This window comes from Bidens hawaiensis, unplaced genomic scaffold (genome assembly GCF_021521415.1).
Source record: "Bidens hawaiensis isolate Kalapana, Puna unplaced genomic scaffold, B.hawaiensis_p1.1 tig00011665_1, whole genome shotgun sequence".
Classification (NCBI taxonomy): Eukaryota; Viridiplantae; Streptophyta; class Magnoliopsida; order Asterales; family Asteraceae; genus Bidens; species Bidens hawaiensis.
In genome coordinates this window covers 132,953-160,906 of record NW_027491921.1, presented here as the reverse complement: position 1 = coordinate 160,906, position 27,954 = coordinate 132,953, and the positions used below count along the sequence as shown (strand labels likewise).

At 42.0% G+C, this 27,954-nt stretch overlaps 1 protein-coding gene and 1 pseudogene across 1 annotated transcript; one reads left to right on the top strand and one right to left on the bottom strand.

Moving 5' to 3' along the window:
- The first annotated feature begins 18,773 nt into the window (after nt 1-18,773).
- On the top strand, nt 18,774-20,004 carry LOC143538695 (putative sugar phosphate/phosphate translocator At5g25400 pseudogene; annotated as a pseudogene).
- A 1,739-nt stretch (nt 20,005-21,743) lies between these two features.
- LOC143538698 (uncharacterized protein At2g34160-like) lies at nt 21,744-26,524 on the bottom strand. The gene is made up of 5 exons (XM_077032194.1): nt 26,347-26,524; nt 26,194-26,242; nt 25,393-25,455; nt 22,154-22,218; nt 21,744-22,064 (listed from the first exon to the last, which is right to left on the bottom strand). Exons 1-5 carry the CDS (start codon nt 26,485-26,487, stop codon nt 21,966-21,968), a joined length of 417 nt encoding a protein of 138 aa, XP_076888309.1. The 5' UTR covers nt 26,488-26,524; the 3' UTR covers nt 21,744-21,965.
- Between the last annotated feature and the right edge of the window lie 1,430 nt (nt 26,525-27,954).

The following is a 27,954-nucleotide window of genomic DNA, read 5'->3' as shown; positions in this document are numbered from 1 at the left end:
AAAGTAGATATCTTAACATGTTATCATTCTAGATATAATATTATCACCCTTATTTTACCTTTTCAGTTGTGATATTAAAAAACAAACCACTCTTTATCCTCCTCTATGTGTAGTATATACAACTATATTAATTCGTCGCTTAACATTTTAGCTTTATTTACCAATCGAACAATCGATTTGAACATAGCTATAATGAGATGCATGTAATACACACATAGTATGACGGTATGCTTCTTTTAAACTTTTGGATCAGCAATTTCACAATCCAATTTGATCAACGATCAAGACTTATATAGCATTACACTTAACAAATATAAACTACAAAACACTTTATTTCTGTAAGACAAGTTTTAAGCATATATGAATTAAGGTTGATATCATTAATACTTATAAATATATAATGATTCTTCAGGTGTACTGAATCAACCTAAAACTTGTCAACTCAACCGACCAAACTCATATAAAAAAACAATTATTATATATATATATATATATATATATATATATATATATATATATATTTGTGAATAAGTTACTTTTCTGGATTTGGACTCAAACGGTGATTAAAAATGAGTGTGGGTTTAGTAGTTAATTAAAAGTTATCAACAATTATTAATGAAGAAAGGGTGCAAAGAAAGAGTTCACGTGGCATATCCAACAAATCCGGATCTGAAAATGCTTCGGAATGTATGAAAGCGTTAGCTTGACGGGTGTTCCACCCCCCCACATTGACCGGCTCATTTATACCCTTCAAACACTTATTAATTATACTTAGGAATTGTAATATATAAATAAATATTATTATAACCAACAGTCCCATGGTAGGAAAAGTAATAATAAAAATTCATTAACCATCAACTAAATATAAAGGATGATGCAATTGACATATGGCTAAGTGACACGTGGTGATAGTTAAGATTTGAGATTTTTATAGTTTTAAGTTCAAAACTCGATTCAATTGGGTTTCTCAAAAGTGGTAGGTTTTCTTCTTGATAGTGTAACTGAGTGAATCAGGCATAGAGCATTGAAGAGTAGGTCCCAGCAGAGCCCAGTTGGACCCGCAAGACTCACCTTGCAGAGGGACGTCTGCGCAAGGACCAACTGGTTCCGCAGGACCCACCATGGTCAGAGAAGACCTTACGCGCAATGCGCCAGCTGTTCCCGCAGGGAAAGCCTCCCAATGGTGAAGTACCCCGCCTGTCCCCGCAGCTGCGGATACAAGCCATCAGGGAAGGCTACCCGCACTAATAGCAAGGCTACACGCACAAGGCACTCAATAATTCAGTGTCACCTGAAGGAATGAGCAAGGCGGGAATACTCCCGCCCAAATGAGCCAGTCCGTACGCTTCTAGAAGATCTTTTGTACTATACCTGCCAAGGTATGGACAAAATAGACAAGATCTGACCAAAGCAGCCCATGAACCAATCACAGGGTGACAGCTCACCGACAACAGTACGAGGAGGAGCATGCTCTAGTACTGTTTGTCACTATTAGCTGCTGCCTACTCACCAACCCTTGTGGCACGCACAAAGCCTGTAGTTGGTGGAAAGGGAACAGTACACAGCCGGCCTTGTCACTATCAGCCGCTGCCTACCCACCAACCAGCATGGCACGTGCGTAGCCCATAGTTGGTAGAACAGGAATATTCTACAGCTGGCTGTACCTGCTTGGAAACCTACCTTCGGCTATAAATACTCCAACACCTTGGAACGGTATGATCATCTGGTATTTTACCTTCACTAGCTATTTCTCTCAATATACACTTATATTCAGAGCAATCTAGTCTGATTCTCACGCCGGAGGGTGGTCACAAGGAGGAACCCCCCCCCCCCTTCTCAGTGACGAGCTCACGGTGTTTGTTTTGCAGGTCATCTGAAGAACATCCTTCTTTGCCGGACCTAACCCTCGTGGGAAACATTACTTAACCCCCAGATTATCCGTAATCTGCCCGAGGTCGATTAGTGTTTCTTCATTGGCGCCATCCGTGCATAAAAGCTAGAACTAATTCAGTTTTTTCAAAACTTCTGAAAAAATGGTTAACGTTACTCCGGTCCCAAGGCCAGTAAGTGACCAAGAAACCCCGGTAACCACAACCCCAGCTACTGGGGGGAACACCGGCGGTTACACAAATTTTACGAACACTACCCCGGTTACCCAAGCCGGGGCAAGTGCAGTAAACAATATTTCACTGGGGTTCACTGATGCCCAGTTGGAGAAACAGACGAGGCTCCCTCGCCAAACACTCGATCAAGTTAAGGCGTGGGCCGAAGCACGTTATAAGGAATTCCAAGCTGAGTTGGATGAACGCTTGCGTTCACTCCAACAGGCTGACGAATTCGGGAGCACTCGACAACAGCTCAACATAAACAGTGAGTGCGAGTACTCGGACGATGATCGGGAGGAATCCGACACTGACGCGAACCCTCGCCATAGGGCGAAATGGAAGCGTAAAGAAACGGACTTCCAACCAAGAAGGAATTTCGGAGAAACCTTCAAACCAAGGAACGCGGGGGGAAACCCACGCGACTTCTCCAAAACCTTTAGACCAACTGCTGCAAATGCGGGAACATCCAAGTTTGCAAGGGACATTGCGGAAGCAATCGCCCTGAGAAGTGCCAAACAGATGTCCAACATCGGCACTTTTGATGGTCTATCCGACCCAGACGATCACTTGAACAGATTCATAGCGGGGGCAACCGTCAGTAACTGGACGGAACCCACGTGGTGTTATATGTTCCAGATGACGCTGGTTGGAGCGGCCAGGGCGTGGTTTGATCGTTTACCAGTCCACCACATCTATGATTGGGCGGACTTTCAACACAAGTTCAGCCAACACTTCAGTCAACAGAGGAAATATACTGAAGAGCAGTGGACGATCCTCAACTGCGTGAGAGAGGAAGATGAATCTTTACTAGACTTCATCACTCGCTTCAACTCCAAAAAGCTGAGTCTGGGCAACATAAGTGAAGATCTTGTTCGCGCCGCTTTCATCCAGGGCGCCGAATACCCAGAGCTTATCCGCACGTTGACGGGTAAGGACGGCATGCCATCTACATGGGATGCCATCATGACGGCGGCCAAGCGCTTTGCCGAGACGGAGAAGCAACTGGGTAGGGATCTTCCCCAGAGTACACACCTCTACACGCAGAGGACCAGAGAAAACAATGTTCGGATCGCCCGGCAGAACAAAAAGAGGAAGCTAGGTATTTGGCAGTCAAGGGTAAACTTTGACACCTCATCCAGCTCTCGCCCTCTTGTTGGCGGAAGGGATAACACGCACCCTTCAAACCGAAAACACCGGTGGACGCCACTCACCAAAAGCGTCACGGAGATATTTGCCACCGAAAAACTCCCATGGCCAAAAGCTCCAATGATCCGGCAACGACCTAATGCGGATCAGAGCAAATCCTGTGACTTCCACGGGACAAAGGGTCACAGTACAGAGGAGTGTACATCCTTGAAGGATATTGTTGAAACATTCGTCAAGGATGGAAGACTTGCACACCTTGTGGCATCAATCAAGAATGGAGGAAGGAATGATAACCGGTATAAAGGCAACGGACGAAAGCCCGTTGACATCAGCATCCACATGGTTCATGGCAACATCAGAGGAAGAAAAAGACGAACGACAGAACCATGCGAATGGAAGGAAGCTGAGGTGCGCTTCCCGCGAGTGCCAGGAGGACCCAGCAAGGAAGGCCCTATCGTCATCAAAAGCCAGCTGGGGCATTACATAACTTCCCGCACTCTTGCTGACAACGGCGCCTCGTCAACGGTTATGTACAGGCAGTTCTTCGACAAGCTAGACGACGAAGACAAAGAACGCCTGGAAACGGTTTACGCCTCAATGGAAGGGTTCGACGGCAGCACAAACACCCCCCTGGGCATCCTATCTTTCCCCGTCATTCTCACGGACGGGAAATACTCCCGCACAGAAGACGTGGACTTCGTCGTAATGAGGAAGCCACATCACACATACGACATTCTCTTCGGGAGAGACGGGATGGCAAGATTCAACGCCGTGGTATCTTCAGTCCACGGCATGATAGGATGGCCAACTGCTGAGGGTGTAGCGATGATCACCGGTATCCCCCGGTATGCATCGCATCCGTCTCATCTAAACCCAAACCAAAGATGGCTAAACCAACCATCACCGAACCAGAAAAATGGGCCCTCAATAGCAAATACCCTGACCAGGCTGTTACAATTGGCCCAACAATCACTGATCCTACGCGCACCTTACTCAAACGCTTACTACAGAGAAACGCTGACATCTTCGCGTGGACACCAGCTGACATGACTGGTGTACCTCGAAGTAAAGCAGAGCATAAGCTCAAGTGTGACCCGGCTTTTACGCCAGTCATACAAAAGCGCAGAGTAATGGGGGCGGAACAGGCTAACGCGTGTAGAACCCGAGTCAAGGAACTCCTTGACGCGGGCATCGTACGCGTTAGTAGATATCAAACATGGGTTGCAAATCCCGTTATGGTACCGAAGGCTAACAAACAATGGCGCATGTGTATAGATTTCAAAGATTTAAACAAAGCATGCCCCAAAGATTGTTACCCGTTACCCGAAATTGACCTCAAAGTGGATTCATTAGCACCGTTTCGCCTTAAATGCTTCCTTGACGCATATAAGGGGTACCATCAAATCCACATGGCTGTAGATGATTAGGACAAAACCGCATTTCGGACGCCCGATGGCACATTTTGTTATCAAATGATGCCATTCGGACTTAAGAATGCAGGGTCCACATACCAACGCCTGATGGACAAAGAGTTTCATGCCCAAATTGGGAGAAACTTGGAAGTCTACGTGGATGATTTGGTCATCAAAAGCCCTGAGCCAGAAGCGATGTTGAAAGACATCGAAGAAACTTTCAACACGCTCAGAAAGATAAACATGAAGCTCAACCCGAGCAAGTGTTCCTTTGGGATGGAAGAAGGGAAGTTCTTGGGAGTCATTGTTACTAAAGATGGCTTCAGAGCGAACCCTGAAAAGGTCGAAGCCATTATCAAAATGGAATCACCTACTACCATCAAGCAAGCCCAGACACTGAATGGACGCCTAGTCGCACTTAACCGCTTTTTGTCAAACCATGCGGATAGGTCGTTCCCATTCGTGTCAACATTAAGAAACTGTTTAAAGAAAACGCACTTCCGCTGGACACCAGAAGCGGAAGCAGCTTTTCAGGAAATTCGGTCACGCTTGATCGAACTCCCAACGCTCACAGCACCAGAAGCGAGGGAGGAATTAATAATATATCTTTCTGCCACAGAGAGAGCAACCGGGGCAGTCCTGCTAGTAGAGCGGAAAGGTATCCAGATGCCTATTTACTATGTTAGCCGTGTCCTAACAGACGTAGAAACCCGGTACTCTACCCTGGAAAAACTAGTCTTAGCACTTGTACAGGCTTCACGCAGGCTAAGATGATATTTCCAAGGTCACCCAATCACCATTCTCACCAACTTCAAACTCGCAAACGTTCTAGGCAAACCCGAATTATCGGGACGTATAGCCAAATGGGCAATTGAGTTGGGGGAATATGCGATAAAGTACAAGCCAAGACCAGCTATGAAAGGCCAGGTCCTGGCCGACTTTATTGCAGAAGTCCCCGCTTCGCGGGAGAAAGAGTGCCAGGAGGAGGCTCAACCCTCCCCAGCACAGGACATCAATGATGTCTGGCGACTCTACACTGATGGAGCAGCCAGCAACGAGGGCTCAGGCGCAGGGTTGAAATTAACAAACCCAGCAGGCCAAGAATACACTTACGCTATTCGACTGGATTTTCCAAGTACGAATAACGAAGCCGAGTATGAAGCATTCTTGGCAGGGCTGAGAATTGAGCGTAAAATGGGAGTGAAAAACTTGGAAGCCCACGTGGATTCCATGTTAGTAGCCAACCAGATAAACGGAACGTACACGGCCGTGAACGACACAATGGCCCTGTACCTCGCACAAGCAAAAACCCTTATGCGCGATTTTAATGATTGTAAAGTCATACACGTCAAGCGTAGCGAAAACAAATCTGCGGATGCGTTAAGCAAGCTTGCATCATTAGCCTTCACCCATTTGGGAAAGGACATCCGCATTGAACTCCTTGAAGCACCATCAGTCCAGCACAAGGAAATTTGTGTCATCCAAACCGGTACAGAAACGTGGATGACACCAATAATAAATTACCTTGCAGCGGGTATACTACCAGAGTCAAAAACACAGGCAAGAAAAATACGTTGTAAAGCATTAAACTATCAACTCATCGATGACATCCTTTACAGACATAACTTTCTTGGCCCACTTTTAAGATGCGTGGACAACCAAGATGCTGACTACCTCCTAAGGGAAGTACACGAAGGCATCTGTGGAGTACACGCAGGTCCACGCGCTGTTGTAGCTAAGCTAAACAACGCGGGATACTTTTGGCCGGGGATGCATACGGATGCGCTAGCATACATCAGAAAGTGTAGGTCTTGCCAGCTCTACGCACCCAACACGCATCGCCCGAAGAATGAACTTGTTCCAGTCACCTCTTCATGGCCATTTCAGAAGTGGGCCATCGATGTGACAGGCCCATTTCCTACAGCAGTAGGAAACGTTCAGTTCCTAGTGGTAGCCATCGACTACTTCACCAAGTGGATAGAAGCAAAACCCTTAGCCCAAACAACCGCAAAACATATTAAAAAATTTATTTGGGAATTTATTATTTGTCGTTTTAGACTTCCACAGACTTTGGTGAGTGATAACGGCACCAACTTTGCTGACAAGAAGCTACAAAAGTGGCTAGAAGAACTTCAAATCACCCACACCTTTACCTCAGTGGCACACCCGCAAGGTAACGGTGAGGTGGAAAGAGCAAATAAAAGCATCATCGAAGGCATAAAGAAAAGACTCCTGGAACACAGATCCGGCTGGGTAGACGAAGTTCCACACGTCCTTTGGGCAAACAGAACGCTGAAAAAGGCCAGTACGGGAGAAACCCCGTTCAGCCTCACTTATGGCACTGAAGCCATGGTCCCAGTCGAAATTGGTTTGCCCTCACCAAGGGTCTTGATTCAGCCAGAAGACAATGATGCGGAAAGACGGTTAGACCTTATGCTAACCGAGGAACGCAGAGACTTAGCCGCAGCGCGTGAAGAAAACTACAAGCGACAAATGCAAAAGTACTACAACACGCGGGTAAAACTCTGCAACTTCAATGTAGGAGACTACATATTGCGTAACAACGAGGCTTCAAACCAAGAGCGCCCAGGAAAACTGGCACCGGTCTGGGAAGGACCGTACATTATCAAAGAAGTTTTGGGAAAAGGCGCATACCGGCTCGAAAGGCTCGATGGCACTCCTATCCCAAGAACATGGAACGGAGCTCAATTACGCAAATGTTACATGTAGATCAATTCCAAACTTGTAAAGAAAAGGCCTAGAGCCACTTCTAATGGAAATGATTCTCCTTTCACATTGTGTTGATAGCCTTACCTTTATACTTATGAACTTCCCACGCTGATATGCCGGTATTCACCGCATAAATATGGGAAGAAGTAAGTCGTTGCGTGTGGAAGGCGGCAAAACCCGCATAAACACATAAAACGGTAAAAATTTCTAAGGAAAACCTTCACGCTGGTCAGCTATAGGTGAAGTTTGGTCATCCCAATAAATGAATGTGACGGTCCTACCCGCACAATCATGATAGAGGAAACTGAACATTGACCTATTGGCAACCGCGCGTCGAAAGGTTAACTTATTCAAAACACTTAGAAAATTTCAAAGGAAAAGATGAGGAAAACTTCCACGCAGGTCAGATATAGGTAAAGTTTAGCCATCCTACTAAGTGAAAGTGACGGTCTTATCCGCACAATCACGAAAGAGGAAGCAAAACTTTAACTTATTATCTTCCACGTTGAAAAGTTAACTTATCTAAGTACTAAAGAAATTGCTAAGTTAAAACAAAATATGAGCGAAATAAACAAGGCAAGGCATTAACAAATAATTTTTATTCCATCAACATTCAAACATTACAAGAATTGCTGGGTACATACCCGCATACAAGATTAGAAGTCTACAAACATAAAAATCTACTCTAATGGTGGAAAGGGATCTAAAGTATCAAGCTTCAGGACCACTCCCACTTGGACCCGCACCATCAGTAGAGTGTGGCGGTTCAAGGAAAGCTTTGAGGATAGCTAGCCCATCATCAGCAGCAGCAATCTCGTTTACCTTCTCCACCACCGGATGCGGGAAGGCGGCATACTGATTCACTGCTTGGTCATACGCAGCTTCAGTATCCACATTGTAAAGAGGGAAGTTGGAAGGCGGAATGCCTTGTTCAACAAACCCTAGACCAAGCAGGAAGCCAGCCTTTTCCCCATCCTCACGAGAAGCGTTAAGGGCTGCGCTCATCGCATCGTCATATGATGTGTTCGTGAACACCCGATGCACAACCTAAAAAACAGAAGTATATCAAAAACTCTTCTAAGGAAAAGCGTAAAGAAATTGTGAAACTACGCATACCTGCGACAACGCTTCTCGAAGAAGCCATTCCTTGGTAACCAGAGCCTCCTGGAGGGCAGCTTGAGCTTCATTACGGGTGCGTTCGGCTTCGTTCTTTTTAAGGTTGGCAAGCAACACATATTTGGCTGCAGCCTCTTCGACGCCCTTTAGCTTACGCTCAGTTTGATCAAGCACCCCCCTCTGGTCCAAGATCTCTTGGAGCTTCTTGGCATCTTCCATGGCCAAAGCATCAAGAGCCTGCTGGAGCCTCTCTAATTTGGCTTTAAGTTCCTCATTCTCGATGCGTAGAGGCTCAGCAACAGCTTCAGCCTTGGTGGCCCTCTCGGTTGCATTCCGTGCAGTTTCCTTAGCCAACCGAAGCTGTTCGTTAACAGCTTGGGCAGCCTTGGAACGGGCCTCGAGCCGGGCCTGAACTTCAACCTCGAGGGCCTTGAAGGCCTTCTCCTTTTCCGCAGGAACGGCGGCAAGCTTCGCATTCTCCTCCCGGATAGCTCGCGCCTGAGCCACTTCAAGGCTACGCGCCGTCTTTAACTTGTCGTTTTCACGACAAAGTAGCTCGACTCGCGGCTGCATCCGGGCGAGGAGGATTCGGAGCTCGTTGGACAGCCTACCTTCCTGGTAGCTGGCCATGGCCTCCCCCAGCGCACCGCTTGGGGCGGCGTGACGCGCCCATTCGACGCACTCCTCAGCAGTCCGGAGGGTCGTTCCCCGGCGGATCTTCCACCGAGGAGCGTACACCTCGTTGGAATCACGAACTGCAATAAAACAAAAAACAGTTAAGAGAGAGAAATGATGAAAGGGATATAGGCCAAAATAACCCTACGCACCTGTAGGGTCGACAACAGGCCGATAGCCACCAAACCCATCACCTGAACCTAAGGGATATCCATCCAAAAGGTCAAGGAGACGGGAAGGAGGCAAGGATTGGCTAGACGCCCCAACCCAAACGTACCTGAAGGACTGGCCGTAGTCGGAGGCGCCGGAGGAGGCATGGTGGAGGCTGCCGCGGTGGAAACCAACGGAGGTGAACTCACCGGAGGTGAACTCACAACCGTGGCCGCGGCTGCGGAAGAACCCGCAAGAGAAATCACCGCCGGCTCAGTGATGGATTCTGTGAAAATGGCACTGACGGCTGGCGGGGATAATGTTACAGCTGGAACAGTTGGCTCAACGGGATGAGCAACTGAACCAGTACTGCAAGCAGGCGTGGCCGCCTGGGTCATCGCCTCGGGTAGGTTGACCAAACCTACCTTCATGGGTCCAGAGCTGCTCCCTACCGCTCCACTCTGGAATGCCGTAGCATCCACGCCTGCACGAAGACAAGATATATAAGTATAATAGCGGAAAGATATGAAGTTAAAAGTTATGTACACTTACGAGTCTTTTTGAGCTTGAAGGTGCGAACAGGCGGGGACGAACCCGATGGAGCCGGACTCTTCGTACCGGTCACCGTCGTCGTCCTGGGCTGCTCGGAGGTGACAGCCGTTTCAACCTCCGGAGCAGTAGTCTCAACACCACCTGGGTTCCCCGCCGCCTCTTCACTCTCGGTCTCCGACTCAGACCGGTTCACCTGGTCGGCGGTGGAGGCTACCTTCGCCTTGCCCTTCCCGCCAGCAGCCTTCTTCTTCCGCGCAAGAAAAGGACCATCTGCGGATTCCTCATCAGAAGATGACAAGATTAGAGGAATTCCGGCAGAGGTTTCAGCATTCAGAGGGCGAGGGTTAAATAGTCTTTTACCTGGCCGCGTGGCGCTCAGTATTTCGTGGCCTGGCGGGTAGGCCTCCACAAACCGATCCGCAGTCTGCGCAAGGATGGGCAACTCGTTCTCGTCAAGAGCGCGAGTACCCAACCGAGCGGGACCGTCAGCTTCCCGCGGATGCAGGAGGGACTGCAAGTCATTTCCCTCTGAAATAAAAAGAAAAACAGTTAGAAAAAACCTTAAATCAACAAAGAAGACGGAGCATACCGTAAGGGATAAAGTTCAAACCGTATTCAAGTACGATGGGAATCTGTGGCGCATCCGCCCCAGCATCCTTCCACACCCTGCTCATACCGAGCATCACCATCCCGGACTCCGGAAAGCGGTAAACCGGAGTCTGGATCCGGGAAATCTTGGAGAACCATTCCGCCTCCTGGTAGTTGGAGGCGTGAAGGCTGGGGAGAGCTCTCCCGTTCTTAAATGTCATCGCTATAGGGACGACACGGGCAGAGATGTAAAAGAACACCCGCTTCCAAGACCGAAGACTGCGCTCGGTAGCGCAGATCTTCAAACCCTTGATCCGGGTGACCAGGGTGTACCAGCCTTGGATGCACCTCCAGGAGTAGAAGGTCATCAGGCGGTCGACATGGGGATCCACGCCAAGAATGAGGCACACCCACTCAAAATGGCGGATCTTGGCGATCGCCATTGGGTGTACCTCCGTCAGGTGCACACCGTGTCTATCCAGAACACGGTATACAAACTTCGTCAATGGGAACCTAAGATTCCCATAGACGAAGAAGGCGGCATATACCCCTATTTTGCCCTTGGGGGCATCGTACACCGTCTGGTGTGGCTCCGGAAACTCAGGCTCGAACGGCTCGCGCATGAACTTCCGGACGATGTACCGGTAAAGCTCGATGGGAAGAGCACACTGGCATTCGCCAGCAGTGCTCTTATCGTCCTTATCGGACGTAGACATCGGGTTCTCGGCATACAAGTCAGACTCCTCAACGATAGCTTCTGGATCATGAGTAGACGACATGTTTTGGAAGTAAAGAACGATTTCAGGAGAATGCTCGACAGAAAGAGTATTCGCCGGAAATCGCTTAGAAGGAGAAGAGAGAAGTGAAAGTGTGGATTACCAAGGACCCTCTCCCCCTTTATATACGCATCGCAATGAATGCGATGAATTTAATGCGGAGGAGAGAGAAAAGAGCTGGTGCAATGAAACTATGACACGTGGAAAAAGCAAGCTGGCAACAGCTGTTGACGGGACGCGCGCCGTAAAATCCGCACCCACGCGCCCAAAAAATTGCGCCCACGCGCCTGAAAAAGCGTCTGGAATGACCACGTACTGTCACGTCGCCATAACTTCCTGCACGTCCTGACACTGTCAGAAGAAACCGTCGGACGACGTTTCAACAGTTTGGACTGTTCTTATCCTTTCACCAACTCTTCGACTTTCAAAAAGATTCAAAAGTAAGCGGGACTATACCCCTTACCTTGGCAACCAAGTAACTATAAGACAGGTGCGAGTACAGTGTCAAGGCAAAACCCTTCACATACTTAGCACCCGCAGGGAATGGACGCCAAGAATACCTTGGAAGTAAGATAACTATAAAACGAGTGCGGGTACAGTGTCAAGGCGAAACCCTTCACATACTTAGCACTCGCAGGGAATTGAAACCAAGAAGGATCTTCTGGGCCATGCTTGCTGAAAGAGAAATAACATCCCCGCATAGCGGGAACGTTGAGAACTAGATTGTTTGAAGCTCCAGGATGGAATTGGTTCTTTAACATAATTGATCACTATGTTTAAAACTACCAAAACCTCGTGGAGAATCTACACAAGTGAAACTCAACGCTCCTGACTTGCGAGGAGGTTACACACCTACCCGCATCAGACCCAAAGATCAAGCAGAAAAGTCGGGAATTTCTGCAGTGACATTAGGGAAACCGCGGGAAGAATCCCCACGGACAACCTTAAAACTAAATCCTTTTCAAAACCCCTTGCTTAAGTCCAAAGTTCACCTCACTTATTAACAATTCATGAGAAGAACATTGGACTGGGGGGACTTGAAGAGGTAGGTCCCAGCAGAGCCCAGTTGGACCCGCAAGACTCACCTTGCAGAGGGACGTCTACGCAAGGACCAACTGGTTCCGCAGGACCCACCATGCTCAGAGAAGACCTTACACGCAATGCGCCAGCTGTTCCCGCAGGGAAAGCCTCCCAATGGTGAAGTACCCCGCCTGTCCCCGCAGCTGCGGATACAAGCCATCAGGGAAGGCTACCCGCACTAATAGCAAGGCTACACGCACAAGGCACTCAATAATTCAGTGTCACCTGAAGGAATGAGCAAGGCGGGAATACTCCCGCCCAAATGAGCCAGTCCGTACGCTTCTAGAAGATCTTTTGTACTATACCTGCCAAGGTATGGACAAATGTAAGGCCCCGTCACCGGTAACCCTACTTTCGTGTTGGATTTACTCATAAACACAGTTCTAAATATCAGAGTTAATTAAAAACTTTACGCGGAATATAAAACTTTCATAAAACATTACATATCAATTCATAATCATGTCTTAAAACATTCCTCTTGTCTTTCATTTTCAAAACATAACTTATAAAACATATCAGATCTTCAGATGCCAGGCTTTAGTCTTCTGCCATATGTCCTCCACTCAAGCCAGCCGTCTCATCCTACTCACCTGCGTGCATACTAAAAGTCAGCTACGCTGAGTGAGTTCTAGTTAATCATACAATACCATACAATACCTTATTACATACATACGTACTTAACCTCATAACTTTCTTTCATACACACATAAGTACTCATACCTTCACTCTTACTTATATACTTTCTTTCTTACTTACATACTTTCTTTACATTCATAATCATACGTTTTAAAGAGCCTTTCGCCCTATAACCTCACAGATATTATAAGGGTCTGGTCCCTATCCTCACAGATATTGTAAGGGTCTGGTCCCTAACATCACAGATATTATAAGGGTCTGGTCCCTAACATCACAGATATTATAAGGGTCTGGTCCCTAACATCACAGATATTATAAGGGTCTGGTCCCTAACATCACAGATATTATAAGGGTCTGGTCCCTTGCTTTCGAATATTAGTAGGGTTCAGTTCCCTCTTCGTTACCATACAACCATGCATCATACCTCGAGTATCATTAGGGCTCGGTACCCTTTTCGTAACCATACAACTATACAACCGTCATTTCCTTCTTTTATTAACTTTATTACGTTCATACACATAAACATTCATATCATACTTGCCATATTTATAACGTTACAACCTGACAGTACGTGCAATATCCGAAGATCGTTCACGAACCATCAAGCAATCATTCATACATATCACATATATCACATATGGCTTTATAACGTTACAACCTGACAGAACGTGCAATATCCGAAGATCGTTCACGAACCATCAAGCAATCATTCATACCTATCACATATATCACATATGGCATACACTTATCACTTAGGATAAATGTATTAACAACACATCAAGTATGCACACAGCCCCGAAAACATAACAAGGAATGGGGCTAGAAACTCACCTGGATCCTGTTACGCTCGCCGTTGATCGTAATTCCTTTCTTTAACTGGGCTCGGCTAACTGTATAATATTTACACATATCAATTAACTACTACTACTCTTTTTGTATTTCTATCTATATATGACCCACAACGAACGGGGGTCCGGGGGCAGCGCCCCTGGCAGCGGGGTGGGCGGCAGCCCCTAGCGGGGTCCAAGGGGCAGAGCCCCTGGCTGGGGTTAAGCTGCCTTAACACATTTTCCATTAGGTTTTTAATTTATTTTATAAACGAACTTCACTTCAGGCGAAGTTAAACCTTAGGCGAACTTGGCTTCAGGCGAAGTTAAACCTTAGGCGAACTTGGCTTCAGGCGAAGTTAAACCTTAGGCGAACTTGGCTTCAGGCGAAGTTATACCTTAGGCGAACTTGGCTTCAGGCGAATTTAAACCTTAGGCGAACTTGGCTTCAGGCGAAGTTAAACCTTAGGCGAACTTGGCTTCAGGCGAAGTTATACCTTAGGCGAACTTGGCCGTAGGCGAAGTTATCCTTAGGCGAAGTTACGCTTGAAGGCGAAGTTACGCTTGAAGGCGAAGTTCATCAGGCGAACTTAATCTTGCAGGCGAAGTTATCGCGCTGCAGATCTGTTTGCCCATAAATCCTTCGTTTCTTAGCCAAATAACTCGATTTTGGTACCCACGGAATCGTATGATCGGCGCCTACAAATCCCAACCATCAAATCGGCCTAAAATCGACTTTTTAGGGGTCCGATTTGGGCAGTTTGGGTTTCGGGTTCGGTTAACCCATCAAATCCTAACCATTTTCAGTAATATAAGCTTTGGTGGATTTGTTCTTACCTTACCAACTCAGATCTATCAACAAAATCTCGGGTCTCGGCTTCGAATCTTGATCGGTTAGTATGTGTGTGTTTTGAGTGTGTGAAGAAAGAAGGTGGAAATGAAAGATTGGGTTTGGGATGGGATATTTATATCCCTCTAAGCCCACGGACCCGAGGCCCATTCTCATTTAACCCATCTTACGCAATCTAAGCCCAACTCCCTCCTTACTCGACATTAAATAATTAACAACGTGAAATCACTAAACATAACTTTCTTTATTTATAATTAAAATTTAGGATGTTACAACAAAATAGACAAGATTTGACCAAAGCAGCCCATGAACCAATCACAGGGTGACAGCTCACCGACAACAGTACGAGGAGGAGCATGCTCTAGTACTGTTTGTCACTATTAGCCGCTGCCTACTCACCAACCCTTGTGGCACGCACAAAGCCTGCAGTTGGTGGAAAGGGAACAGTACACAGCCGGCCTTGTCACTATCAGCCGCTGCCTACCCACCAACCAGCATGGCACGTGCGTAGCCCATAGTTGGTAGAACAGGAATATTCTACAGCTGGTTGTACCTGCTTGGAAACCTACCTTCGGCTATAAATACTCCAACACCTTGGAACGGTATGATCATCTGGTATTTTACCTTCACTAGCTATTTCTCTCAATATACACTTATATTCAGAGCAATCTAGTCTGATTCTCACGCCGGAGGGTGGTCACAAGGAGGAACCCCCCCCCCCCCTTCTCAGTGACGAGCTCACGGTGTCTGTTTTGCAGGTCATCTGAAGAACATCCTTCTTTGCCGGACCTAACCCTCGTGGGAAACATTACTTAACCCCCAGATTATCCGTAATCTACCCGAGGTCGATTAGTGTTTCTTCTAGCATCAAAGTCAGTATGGAGTATGGACGGCTAACATCCCATCTTTAGAAGACTCATTTAAGTATTAAACGTAGTTCCAAACACTTTTAAAAAGAAGTTTTATAATTTAGCAGAGCAGACAGTAGCATATAAGAATTATAGTGAGTAGCCACCAGATCATGAAATTGACACTGGAGTAGTCAAACAAACCTAATTAGTAAAAACATTGACAAAACATAACGATTAGGTAGGTTCCATATCACCACACTTGTCTAACCTAACCTATAAACAAACTCCCAAGTAAAACTTTTAAAACTCTAAAACAAGTCTTTTAATCTCTTTACTGTAAATGGAATGTGTTTTTTTTATTTTTTTGTTACGTCAAACATAACACAAATACAAAATTATACGTGAAAGGATAAAGGAAACAAAAATCAAGTATACATGAATTAACACAACACAAATATTCATGAGTAGACATGAAGTCATGAAGATGACCCGATTTTTATTTTTTTTATTTTACTTTTTTGTATATTAATATTTTAAAATTATAAATTTACAACCAAAAATAAAAATATATATAAAAGGATTACATTTAATTAAAAAAGCATGATACTTATTTTTCATTCTAACTTTTCAACTTTCACATATAATACTAAACTAGTTTAGAGAATGAGTTAAAATACATCTTTTAAATTTATAAAAAAATATCTTTGCACGTTCAACCAAAAAACTTACCCAAATTCATTTAGACTAAAATAAAGCTTACGCTATATTAGGTTTGTGTTGTGTCAAAAACTAACACATTCACATATTTCTTCTTAGTTAAATTTTTCTCGTGTTATAAATGGTAAAACATAACTTTAACTAATAATAACTTGTTTTTGTATTTAAAGTACATAAATGTTATATTCTGATATGAGTCACTATCATAAGTAGAAAGATTCGGGAAGGTTAGTAAAAGAAGTTAGGCTAAATAAAATAAGTGACTTTTTAAAATCAATAACCAATTTAAATAGTATTTTAATTATAAAATCATTGACTTTATAAACCAAACAAAATGATTGGATCAATAATTCGACTAAACCCCTTGTAATATTCCATAACGATAACGATTTGTTAAATTAAAACCAAAACAGTGATCGAAATAATGTTTTAAAATATTGATTTTATAGTTTTCCATAAGATAATTTGTTTGTAAAACCAAAATACTAATAAGTTTAAGGACCTAACTTAATCTTTATAAATGATAATTTATATCAAACTATACGGGTGTCCGCGCGATGCAGCGGGGTGCGTGCACAAACACAATCTAACCGGTTGTCTTACGCTCGTTATGTGGCACAATACACGCATTGATCGGTCGTGGCACGTGTAAACAATGTCATCCGCTTAACTAATGCCTGAATGCACGTAACCAGTGCCAAAAACCAAGAAGCAAAATTGAAATATACAAAAATTTCAATTAAATCATTTATTAAACCAACCTATTTTAAGCTGAATCCCGTTCCGACATAACATTGTTCAAACCCGAATTGGTTACGAGTTGACCACTTTTAACCTGAAACTTGTACCAACCCGATCTGAACCAAATTAACTTTTTTTTTGTATCGACTCGTTCAGACCCTAATCCGGTCCGACACATGATCCGAGCTCACATGACCCGATCTATTGTTGGTCATTACTGGTATCACGTAATATGTTAACATTTTAAAATAAAAAAGTACAACAATACCATCCTCAATTAAAAGATAATAAAATACTCGTTTTTATGGTATATTTTCTTAATAATATATTTCTGTGTGAAAAAGTTACGGCCGTTAAATTATCATGGGGGGTAGTTGGTTTAGAAGAATGGGTAAATTTGCAACATTACAATAAGTTTACACAAATTGATTAAAGTTAAAGGACTATTGTTGTAAGTATCTTTTGAAACTAAATTGTTTAACCGTATGTTATGTTTACAAAGACTATAATACCCTTATTTAAAGTTGTACTACATGTTTTATAAGTTGTAAAACTCTTAAAATGATACTCTTAACTTTGTCCATAACTTATGTTTTATATATAGTATAGATATAGATATAGATATATATTAAAACATATTATGGCAATAGGCCATTACTAGGATTTTTCCTCTCGAGTTGTATATGTAATTTCTTCATCACGTTGCAACCGAAAACTTACCATGAAATTAAGTATCGCATATATCGTTTGATCAATCTTCAAAGTTAGTATGGATTAATAGGTTTTTTTTTTTGTGTATCAGGTTAATGAGGGTTGACATTGACTTGCTTTGAAACTTTCTAGCCTACATAAAATTCAATATATAAATAATAAACATTCAAGGTTGTGAATAAAATATATAGGTTTATTATATCAACATTATGTACTTGTTGAACAAATATTATTGTACTTAGAATATCAAAACATATTTTCAAATAATTATAACTTTGATTATAATAAACATAAAATTTATTTTGATTATAATAAGAATGAAAATTATGTGTTAAAAAGATGAGGGGATGAGATTCGAAACCCCCACCTTTCGGTTATTTTTTGAGTTCGGGATCAGGGGCAGAGGGAAAATACCTTAACTTCCCCTAATTACTAGTTTGTTTAGTGATAATCTAAAAAACTAGGCCTAAAAAACAAAAAAAAAAGAGGCGTGTGGGACGGGAATCAAACCCCTTCCCTTTTGGCTAGAAGCACGTCTACCCCCATATAAACAGGTACATACATGTATACAAGTATATATACGAGTATTCGCGACCCATGTTTTAAGCATTCCACAACCCTTCATGACAGGAGAAGTTAAGGGACTAAAATTTCCAACTGAAAAAACAAAAGTCCAAGGGCTAATCTGTCATGTTTTTAAATTGAATCCATACGCGTCGTAAGCAATTGGTCGATATCAGCTTGTTTGTTACGTTTTGGAACTAAACCATAAAAATAGTTCCGTTAAGTTAACATTATTAAAACAAAAACATTGGCTTTACGTAAACTCGATGTGAATTCTAACGGTATCAATTAGGTTCATTACATGTACAAGAAGTAAACCTAAAAAATAATTTTGTCATATTAAAAGAAAAATAAACAAATAAAACAAAATTAAAAAACCAACTTAACAATCAATACATAGATGGATAACAAATATAAAAAAAAAGCCAAAAAAGAAACTACTAAAGTAGGGACTTGAACTTGGGTTATTAGCATATCAAAATTAGGAAGCATTCCATAAATCATTAAACCAACTTTATTTCAATCCACCCAGATCAGATCCAATAATGCGACGGCGTTGTGAAGAAGATCATCCTGTCTGTCGTTGCCATCTGGATCTTCCTCAGCTTCACCGTCATCGTCCACAACAAATTGGCCCTACCCGATCTCACTCACCATGATCCCATCGGTTTGCTCTACGCCCTCAGCTTATGGCTCTCCGTTTCCTTCATCCAAATGCTTAAGGCTTTGATGCCTGTTGGGGTTTTGTTCAAGAAAGAGGGCTTCAAAGGGGACACCATGACCAACATTGCCGCTTACGGCGAGGCCAAGTTCAATTCTTGGGGGGTTATGTTGCAGCTCGGCGCCGTCTGTTTCGAGGCCACCAGGCTTGTGTTGATTCCAAGGGGATCACGTTTTATCCCATTACCTCGCTTTATTATGTCGCCCCGTGTTGTTTCGCCTTTCTGTCGGTGCCTTGGCTGATCCGAAGCTCAGAGAGACCTCGAGCTTCCATTTCGATTACTGGATTTTCGGGACCAACTCCACGTGTGCGTTTTTGTTGAATCTTGCGGTGGTTTTGCTCGTTGGGAAGACGTCCGCGTTGACGATGAACGTGGCGGGAGTGGTTAAGGATTGGTTGTTGATTGCGTTTTCGTGGTCGGTGATCAAGGATACCGTGACGCCGATCAATCTGTTTGGTTATGGCATTGCTTTCTTGGGTGTTGCTTATTATAACCATGCTAAGTTGCAGGCGCTAAAGGCGAAGGAAGCTGAGAAGAAGGCGGCCCAGGTGGATGATGAGTCGGGTAAGTTGTTAGAGGAGAGGAGCGGGGAAAAGTCGGTGAAAAAGAGCGAGACAGACGATTGATTGATCCATGCAGTTTCTTGTGATGTGATGGAAGAAGAGGATCGAGATCGTATGAGGTTAGGAAGGATGTTTTTAGTTTAGTTATTTATATGTTATCTTTGTCTATTTATTTAAAAGGTTGCTTGTGGAGACACTATAAAGTTTCTTCTTTGTGGTTGAATGATCGTGGATCCGAGTCTGGAAAACTGTTTTCGGGCATGGATTTCCGGTTATGTGGTTGCAAAGTGAAGGAGCTTTGGTGCACTGGTGACTTGTATTCTATCTTATTTATTTTACATTTTGGTCGTTTGTTACTTGATTTTATCGCGGTTTTGAGGTTGTTGAACTCTTGGTTCTGATATATGGAGATATATATCTATCTTTTATATGTGATGCATGTTTACAAGTAATTCATTTGTGATGGATTTGATTGCATTTGTGTGTATTTATCTTGGATTGTGCTTTTGTTAAAGAGTATGAAAAGATTTGGAAAATTAACTTTGAAGTAGCCAAATTGCACATTATGGTCAATATGGTGAATAATAATCTTGTTATAATATGGTGTAATGAGTGTGTTTTATAAGTAACCAACTAATAGTGAATGCACTTGGTGAAGGTTTATTCTATGAAAGAATCTAATGATCATTTTAATCGGTAAGGTCCTGATGTTATATCGTTCCCAAGGGAAAGGCACCCTCGCCTGTTGGTAATAAAACCAACCTACCAACTCGTACAAAAGCGAATTGGACAAGGTTTTTTTAACAAGTTAGAGGGAATACCCGATGCTAGAGGCTGGGTATGCGACAATTTTGTAACAGGGTATGAGGATGGGATTACGGATTACCAATGCTTGGCCCAAGCTCGTCATATTGTCATCCCGGTATTAAATATACATGATCTAGTTGTTCATATGCATACCTACAAGAACCTTATGCCAAATAAATTCCTTCATGCTCGCACCATCATAACAATTAGTGGTCACAAGTAATTAACAAAACTATGATATTGAATTTGAACTTTCACATGCACAAATGATGAATATTGTTAATGATTTCTTTCATGGTATGCAAGTACTATCTTTAAGTTGATCTACCCAGTATTTCTTTGTTCACCTGATGAATTTGGACTTGTTTGCTTTCTTGAATATGTGGTTTATCTAACATGAAAAACCTCGTCAGTTTTTAACCTTCAGGGTGAATATGCACCAGCGTTGACAAAGTTAAGAAGCACGAGATGTCTCGAACCAGATATTTGATTATCTATATCCATATCCTTCAATTCCAAATCACTCACTGAAGGGAAATATGGATACCGAACGATACAAAAGACAAATCATTTCAACAATCGGATCTATCTGATGAAAATGTTAGCAAAGACTAACAACTAATTTAGCAAAATATACACCATCAGGCTCGTCACATGAAGAGGTTCTTCCTGTGACCACGCTCCGACGTAGAGGAATAAGTACGGTGTGTAACTATTGGTTAGTGTGAGAGCATACATAAGTTCTTTCTCTCATGTACTGATGTCACTGATCACATCCTTGGTCCCCACGTGGTGGAAATGGCCAAACGGAATGCGACAGTGACATCTGTATTCTTATTGGTTGATGGTAAATATTTCTTTTGTCTCCTTGAGGGCCATGCATCATGACCTTAAATGCTGATGAGTCCGGATCTTCTATCGTGGGCTCGGGTTGACTTATGTAACATGGGTTTTTGGGTAGATTCCGGGTCATCCCTCTCCACTCGCCATCAACCATTACCAATACTTGTTTTTGTTATTGCCTGATATTGAACCACCACTTCCATTTCCAATTCCACAACTTGCACATCTTAAATGTTAGAACCCATGAAAGTTATAAAGAACCGCAACTAGAAACACAAAAACATCTATGTAATCACATAAACGGCCTTTTGTAACTTTTAACATACTAAAAGCGAGACACATGACACATTGACACGTCTCAATAACTCCATTAACTTTTGTAAGATGGCTCGTCTCAAACTAACACTATATTAAAAGGGAAAACACATGACACGTCTAAACACTTATTTTAAGATAATGAAAACATATACTCAATTAACTCGATTAAGGCATTAACTTTTATCACGCACCAAACCACATATGTTTTGTCGTATGTTATTTATTTATCCTTTCTAAAAAAACCCTCAAATTTCTTTTTGTTTGAAAATAGAAAAATAAATTGAAATGGAACTTGATGAGATCCCAACATTGCAACAATCCATTCCAGACAACCTTTTCAATCAAAATCGGCTAAAAGATTCAACCAACAAACAACAAGCCAACTCGCAGGTTTCAGAGCACTGATTATGCAACATCTACACTTTATACCAAATACCAACCGAAATGATAACGTATATCAAATAACACCAAAACGGTTTTACTACTTAACTATGCTCTTCACCATCTGCAAGCTCTCCCTTTTCCTCAGCAGCTGCAGCCATCAGTTCATCAAATTTATCCGTCTTCCCCAGCAATATCTCAATCTAACCAACAATAACCATATTAGCATCATCACCATAATTCACATTTACGGAAGTTTTGATACAAATTGCGTTTTTAATAATGAATTTACCTTGGCTTTTTGGATGGGTCGCCCTCTAGATTCATCTTTCATGTCAACTGTGGATGTCATGATCTCTGCAAGGTTTTAACCATAGATACATAAATCGCTAGACTACCCGCGAATTTCGAATTGGTAAGTTGTGTACCCAATCGGAATTCGCCGGCGTTCCGGTCGCCGATGAATTCGCGACTTCCGTAGCCGGTACGTTCCGATCCTCAAAAACCTAATTCGCGATTCTGTTCAGCCGGTTCGTCGTTCAATTTGAGTCTGAATTCGCGATTCTGTTGACTCCGGTACAATTGGATCCACTAAACCCTAATTCACGATTCTTATAACACTGGTACTTCGTTCAATTTGTGTAAGAATTCGCGATTAAAGCTAATTGAAATCGTTGTTGCGCTGGTTTATTTTTTGGGCGGGATTTTAGGAGCGACGTTTCACGCTTCAGTAGGCCCATAGTAACCAATTAGCTTTAAAAACTCTTAGATATCCAAAACGAATTAAAGGTTGTCATTATTATAAAATCCCACATCCTTCATCTCTAATTTCACTCTCACTCAAAAAAACAATCTGTAATCCCACATTCCCACCTTTCACCTTTCTGCCCAATATTAGAAATTTGCAAATGGCTTTCGGAAGTCGATCTCAATCACAAAGAACCGTAGATGAAAGCGATACACATGTAAGTGAGACGCAACATACTTACATTGACGTTGATGATGATGAGGCTGTTCATCCATCAGCAGCAGCATCAACGGGTAGTCAATCGAAAATTGACAAAGATTCATCTAAGCCACTGCTTGGTGAAGTAACTTTCCATGGTGCGGGAAATAGTAAGAATCCCGGAGGTAGCAAACAGTGGACTTGCAATCACTGTAAGGAGAAGTTCACAAGCACTTACACGAGAATTCACGTTCATTTCTTCGGGGCTGCTGTGGGCAAAAAATCTGAGATTAAAAGATGCACAGCGGTACTTAGAGATAGAGGGCTGTACGAAAGGCTTTTTACCAAGGTAAAAGAAGTTGAGAATTCGGGAAAGACTTTAAAAAAATCAGTTTTATCCACTCGTGCACCTTCAAAGAAAGGCATTGCTGAAACTTTTGGCGTGTTAGAGAGGAACGTGGTGGACTTGAAGATAGAGAGAGGCTTGTGTGCAAACGGAATTCCGTTTAATGTGTTATGTAACCCACACTTTCTTGAAATGATAGATGCCATAAGGAATGCACCTGTTGGATATAAGCCTCCATCAAGTGAAAAGGCGAGAACGGTACTACTTGACGAATGCGTAAGGGATGTGGACAAGGAGTTAGCACCCGTTAAAGATACGTGGTACACCCAAGGAGTATCGATTGTTTCAGATGGGTGGTCTAATGTCAAAAGGAGTCCACTTATCAATGTACTTGCGGTTAATTCGCGTGGTGCAATGTTCATGTACGCGGAGGATTTTTTAGGGGTGGAGAAAAAAGGAGAGGAGATTGCTAACTTTCTTATTGGAGCTATTGAGACGATTGGGCCAAGCAACGTGTTGTCGGTTGTGACGGATAACGCGGCGAATTGCAAGGCTGCCGGAAAAGAGATCGAAAAGGTATATAAACATATATTTTGGTCCCCTTGTTGCGTACACACGTTAAATCTGATTTTTAAAGACATGGCAAAAGCATTTTTTTGGATGTTTGACACTTATAAAAGAGGCAAGGATGTTGTTAAGTATTTCCTTAACCACACTCATGCTTTAGCAATTTTCAAAGAAAACTCAAAGATTGAATTATTGAAAGTTGCAAAGACTCGTTTTGCATCACATTATATTCTCTTGAGTAGGTTATTGAAATGTCGAGAGGCACTAGCAACAGTTACCGTCCTCAATTCTTGGAGGGAATTGATGAAAAGTGGGGACGAAAATAGTCGAAAAACCAGGGAAATTGTGGCTAAGACCATCAACGATGACTTGTTTTGGGAAGATGTTGAGAACATATTAGCCATCACAAAACCAACTAATTTGCTAGTTAAATTTTGTGATGGTGAAGGTCCTAGAATGGGAGAAATTTATGAGAAAATGGATAACATGGTGGGCGAAATTAAAGATATTATGGTGGAAAATAAGTTCTCAAGTTATTTCCCTGAAATTAACGATATTATTGTGGCTCGATGGAATAAGATGACAATCCCTCTTCATTGTTTAGGCTTTGCTTTAAGTCCTAGATTTTATGATAGATACTATTTAGAGAAGTTGGCACCCGATGGAGAGCGTAGAAAGGCTCCTAACGATGACAAAGAAGTTACACTTGGTGTTATGGAGGCGTTTGAAAGAATTTCTGAAAATGAGGCTGAACGAAAAGTGTTGCAACAACAATTTGCAACTTTTCATATGAAGAAAGGATTATATGCAAGAGCCGCAACGCAAGCCGATGCTGTCGTTATGGATGCAATTGATTGGTGGGCTACGTATGGATCGGAGACACCCGAATTAGCCGAAGTAGCAAAAAAGGTACTTTCACAACCAATTAGTAGCTCTTCGGCCGAGAGAAATTGGAGTACATACTCCTATATCCATAGCGTGAAGCGGAATCGTTTAAATTCCAAGAGAGCGGATAAACTTGTGTTTATTCACTCTAACATTAGGCTTCAATCGCGTTTTTCGGAATCTTATAAATCGGGCCCGCACAAAAAGTGGGATATCAATCCGGAAACGCTTACATAGAAGGCTAAAGTGCTAGATTGGATGAAATGATGTGGGAAGATCTTGATGACGAAGGGGTTGAAAATGGGAGAGGAAAAAGGAAAAGACAAGATTAGAACTTTATTGTTTTAACTTTTGAAATTTGAACTTTCTGTTTTGACTTTTGAATGTCTTTCTTATTATGTTTTAAAGTTTGAACTTATTTTGTACTTTGTAACTTTGTTCATGTATGGTGGTACCTTCACTATATTAGTAATGAAGATTTTGTTTTGAATTTGGAAGTATTTTTTCAGTTTTGTGTTTTGGTAAGATTTTATTACTATAGGCATAAGAATACATTAGACATATATCGAACCGGACTACTTGGTACACCGTACCGAAGTGTACCGAAATGAACCTACCCCCCTCCGTACCGAATTCGTATAGCCTAGCGAACCGCGTACCCGTACCGAAGCGTACCGCGATTTATGTGACTATGGTTTTAACCATAGTTTAATATGAAGGATACACACATTTACAAATGTAAAATTGATTATTTAGGAATAGGAGTCCATCAAAGAAAAATACTTACTCTTCTCCACAGCAAAACCGTTATTCTTGAGAATTTCTGCTATTGTGACAACCGTTGCAATGGCTGCAGAAATGATCAAAGTGACTTGTTAATAAAATTCATGTACCCTGTGAGCCGCTTAACTATAGTGTCAATGTATGTCCAAGTAACTCATTCCAAACTATTTTATCACTCAGATATGCACACAAGTAAGCCAAGTCAAGTGCTTTATATCTAGAAAGTAGCCGACTGGTAATCTAAAAAGTCTTTCATCTCAGGCAAGTTGATTATTAAGGGTTTATAACATAGTTGATACTACTAATCTAGTAGATCATTTAGTGACTTTATTGGCTAATTATTCTGTTAGGAATGTAGTCTCTAAAGTAGAGAAAGATAGACTTGTAGTCCAAAGAAAGTTGCAATGAATATTGATAGTAATGAATAACTACTTTTTGCTGTTGTTTCTATTGCATCTTGTTAAACAATAAACGTAGTAGCATGCATCAAAATTCATGAGATAGACAAATGGAGATAAAATCTGAATTTACATTCTAAACTCTAAAGCACCAACTGCATAATCATATTTTGTAAACTGAATAATAAAAGTGACTGGTTAATTACGAAATCAACATTCACATCTCTACAAAATGCATAACTAATGAGCCACATGATAAGGTTAGGGTTGCAGATGAGCTGAGCCTGTTTTGGTTATGGAGTTGTATGAGGAGCTCGTTTAGGCTCGCTTAAAGAAACAATTAAAAGCGTATATAAATGAATGAATTAATAAGAAAGGCACATAGATTGATGAATGTACTAAAATACCCATGCCAAGGGCAGAAAGCTCGACTTCGTTATGTTGTTGCATATATCTCTGCAATTAGAAATAGAAATGAAACAAACAAAAATTAATTAAAAAGAAAGAAAGAAAGAAAGAAAGGGATAGATTTAATGAATGAATGATAATAATAATAATACCTTGGCGAGATTGACATAAAAGAAAAGGGGCTTTTTGGTGTTGGAGACCTGGATTCGATTCTTCTTGTGAGCCTCACCAACACCACCTGTCATGTTCTCAACTGCTGCTGCTGCTCCTGCTCCTGTACTAATCTCTTCCATTAGATGATTTGATTTGATTTGATTGAAATGAAAAACAAACCAACCCTAGAAAGAAAAGAAAAGAAAAGAAAAGAAAACAGAGTATGAATAAAAAACAAAGCTAGCTGTAAACCCGTACAATGGACTCCTTGGATCAAGGCAAGCTTATGGTTTCCTTACTTTATCTACTTTCACTTCCCCATTTTACCCCTTCACTAAACTCATCTTTCGGATTCCTTTTTTGGACCTCAAATTATCAATCTGTTTACGCCCTCCCATCTGATGTTTTAAAAACCGGTATTTTAATCGTACCGGATTATACTAAAAAATGGTATAATCGGTTGAACCAGGATGTTCAACCGGATTGTCTAGTTTACACTATAATTTTATATAAATGCAACTTTAACTAAAAAATAAAAATAAAAATATGAGATTCCATATAAAAACAGTAAACTATTTTTAGGAGATGTCACCATGTGTAATCTATTAACTACTATATTAAGATAATAAAGCCATATATAATCAACCGAGAATCAAAATAGATGCAAGATAATAACCAATTTTAAACCATTAAAAAACATAATACATGCAAAATTATTAAACAAGAAGTTATTTTTACTTTGGAATTTGGATACTATATCAATCAATAACACAATATGCTTTACAAAATAAGAATCGACCTTGGTAGACTGGTAGCACTGTAGCAGTTCAAATGGAGATGGTGAGCAGCCTGGTAGGTTATTATTTAACATAATTGTGAAAAGGTGAATGGGTGATGGACGCTTTCACGCTAGGTTACTTTAACATAATTGTAAATGTAAAACAACATGGGCCTAAAAAAAACTGGTGGCCTTAAACCGGTTTACCGGTATGAACCGGTTTTCTATGAAAACCGGCCGGTTCGATGTCTCCCAAAACCGTTCAACTATACCGGGTATAATATACCGGGCTTGTCCCCGAAATCCGGTTCAACCGGTTGAACCGACCGGTTCAAACCGGTTTTTAAAACATTGCTCCCATCTAAAAATTACTGTAATAAACTTTTTATACATATACAAAATTTAATATTATTAATTGGTTTGTAAAGGTATATGATACATTGCCACAATGGTTTTGACCATCATTACTATGTTTAAAATTCATTAAGAAATGAATTTTTGGAATGAATGGTCACATGACTATTATAAGTGCAAAAAATGAATCATCTTTTATTTGGTTGACACATTGGTTCAAAATTTGACTCTTAATATTCATACTCATTCTTGATCTCTCTAAGTTTTACTCGATTGAGATATATAGAACAAATAATATCAATCTAAAACTCTCAAAGAATTCTATGTTCCTTGTTCCAGAAAGTCCCAACGTAGTGATGATATCATGATATAGATAAAGAAATACAATTTGTATTTATCTGATTGGTGAAGCCATTGGTAACTTAGACTTCACTTTAAGCAATCAAGAATCCTTGTTAGTTAAGAGGAGCACATC

Coding starts and splice junctions, on each gene's coding strand:
- LOC143538698 (XM_077032194.1), bottom strand. CDS start 26,487: ATGGAAGAGATTAGTACAGGAGCAGGAGCAGCAGCAGCAGTTGAGAAC. Junction 25,456..26,193: donor GCTTTCTGCCCTTGGCATGG/GTATTTTAGTAC, acceptor TCATTTCTGCAG/CCATTGCAACGGTTGTCACA. Junction 22,065..22,153: donor GACCCATCCAAAAAGCCAAG/GTAAATTCATTA, acceptor ATTGTTGGTTAG/ATTGAGATATTGCTGGGGAA.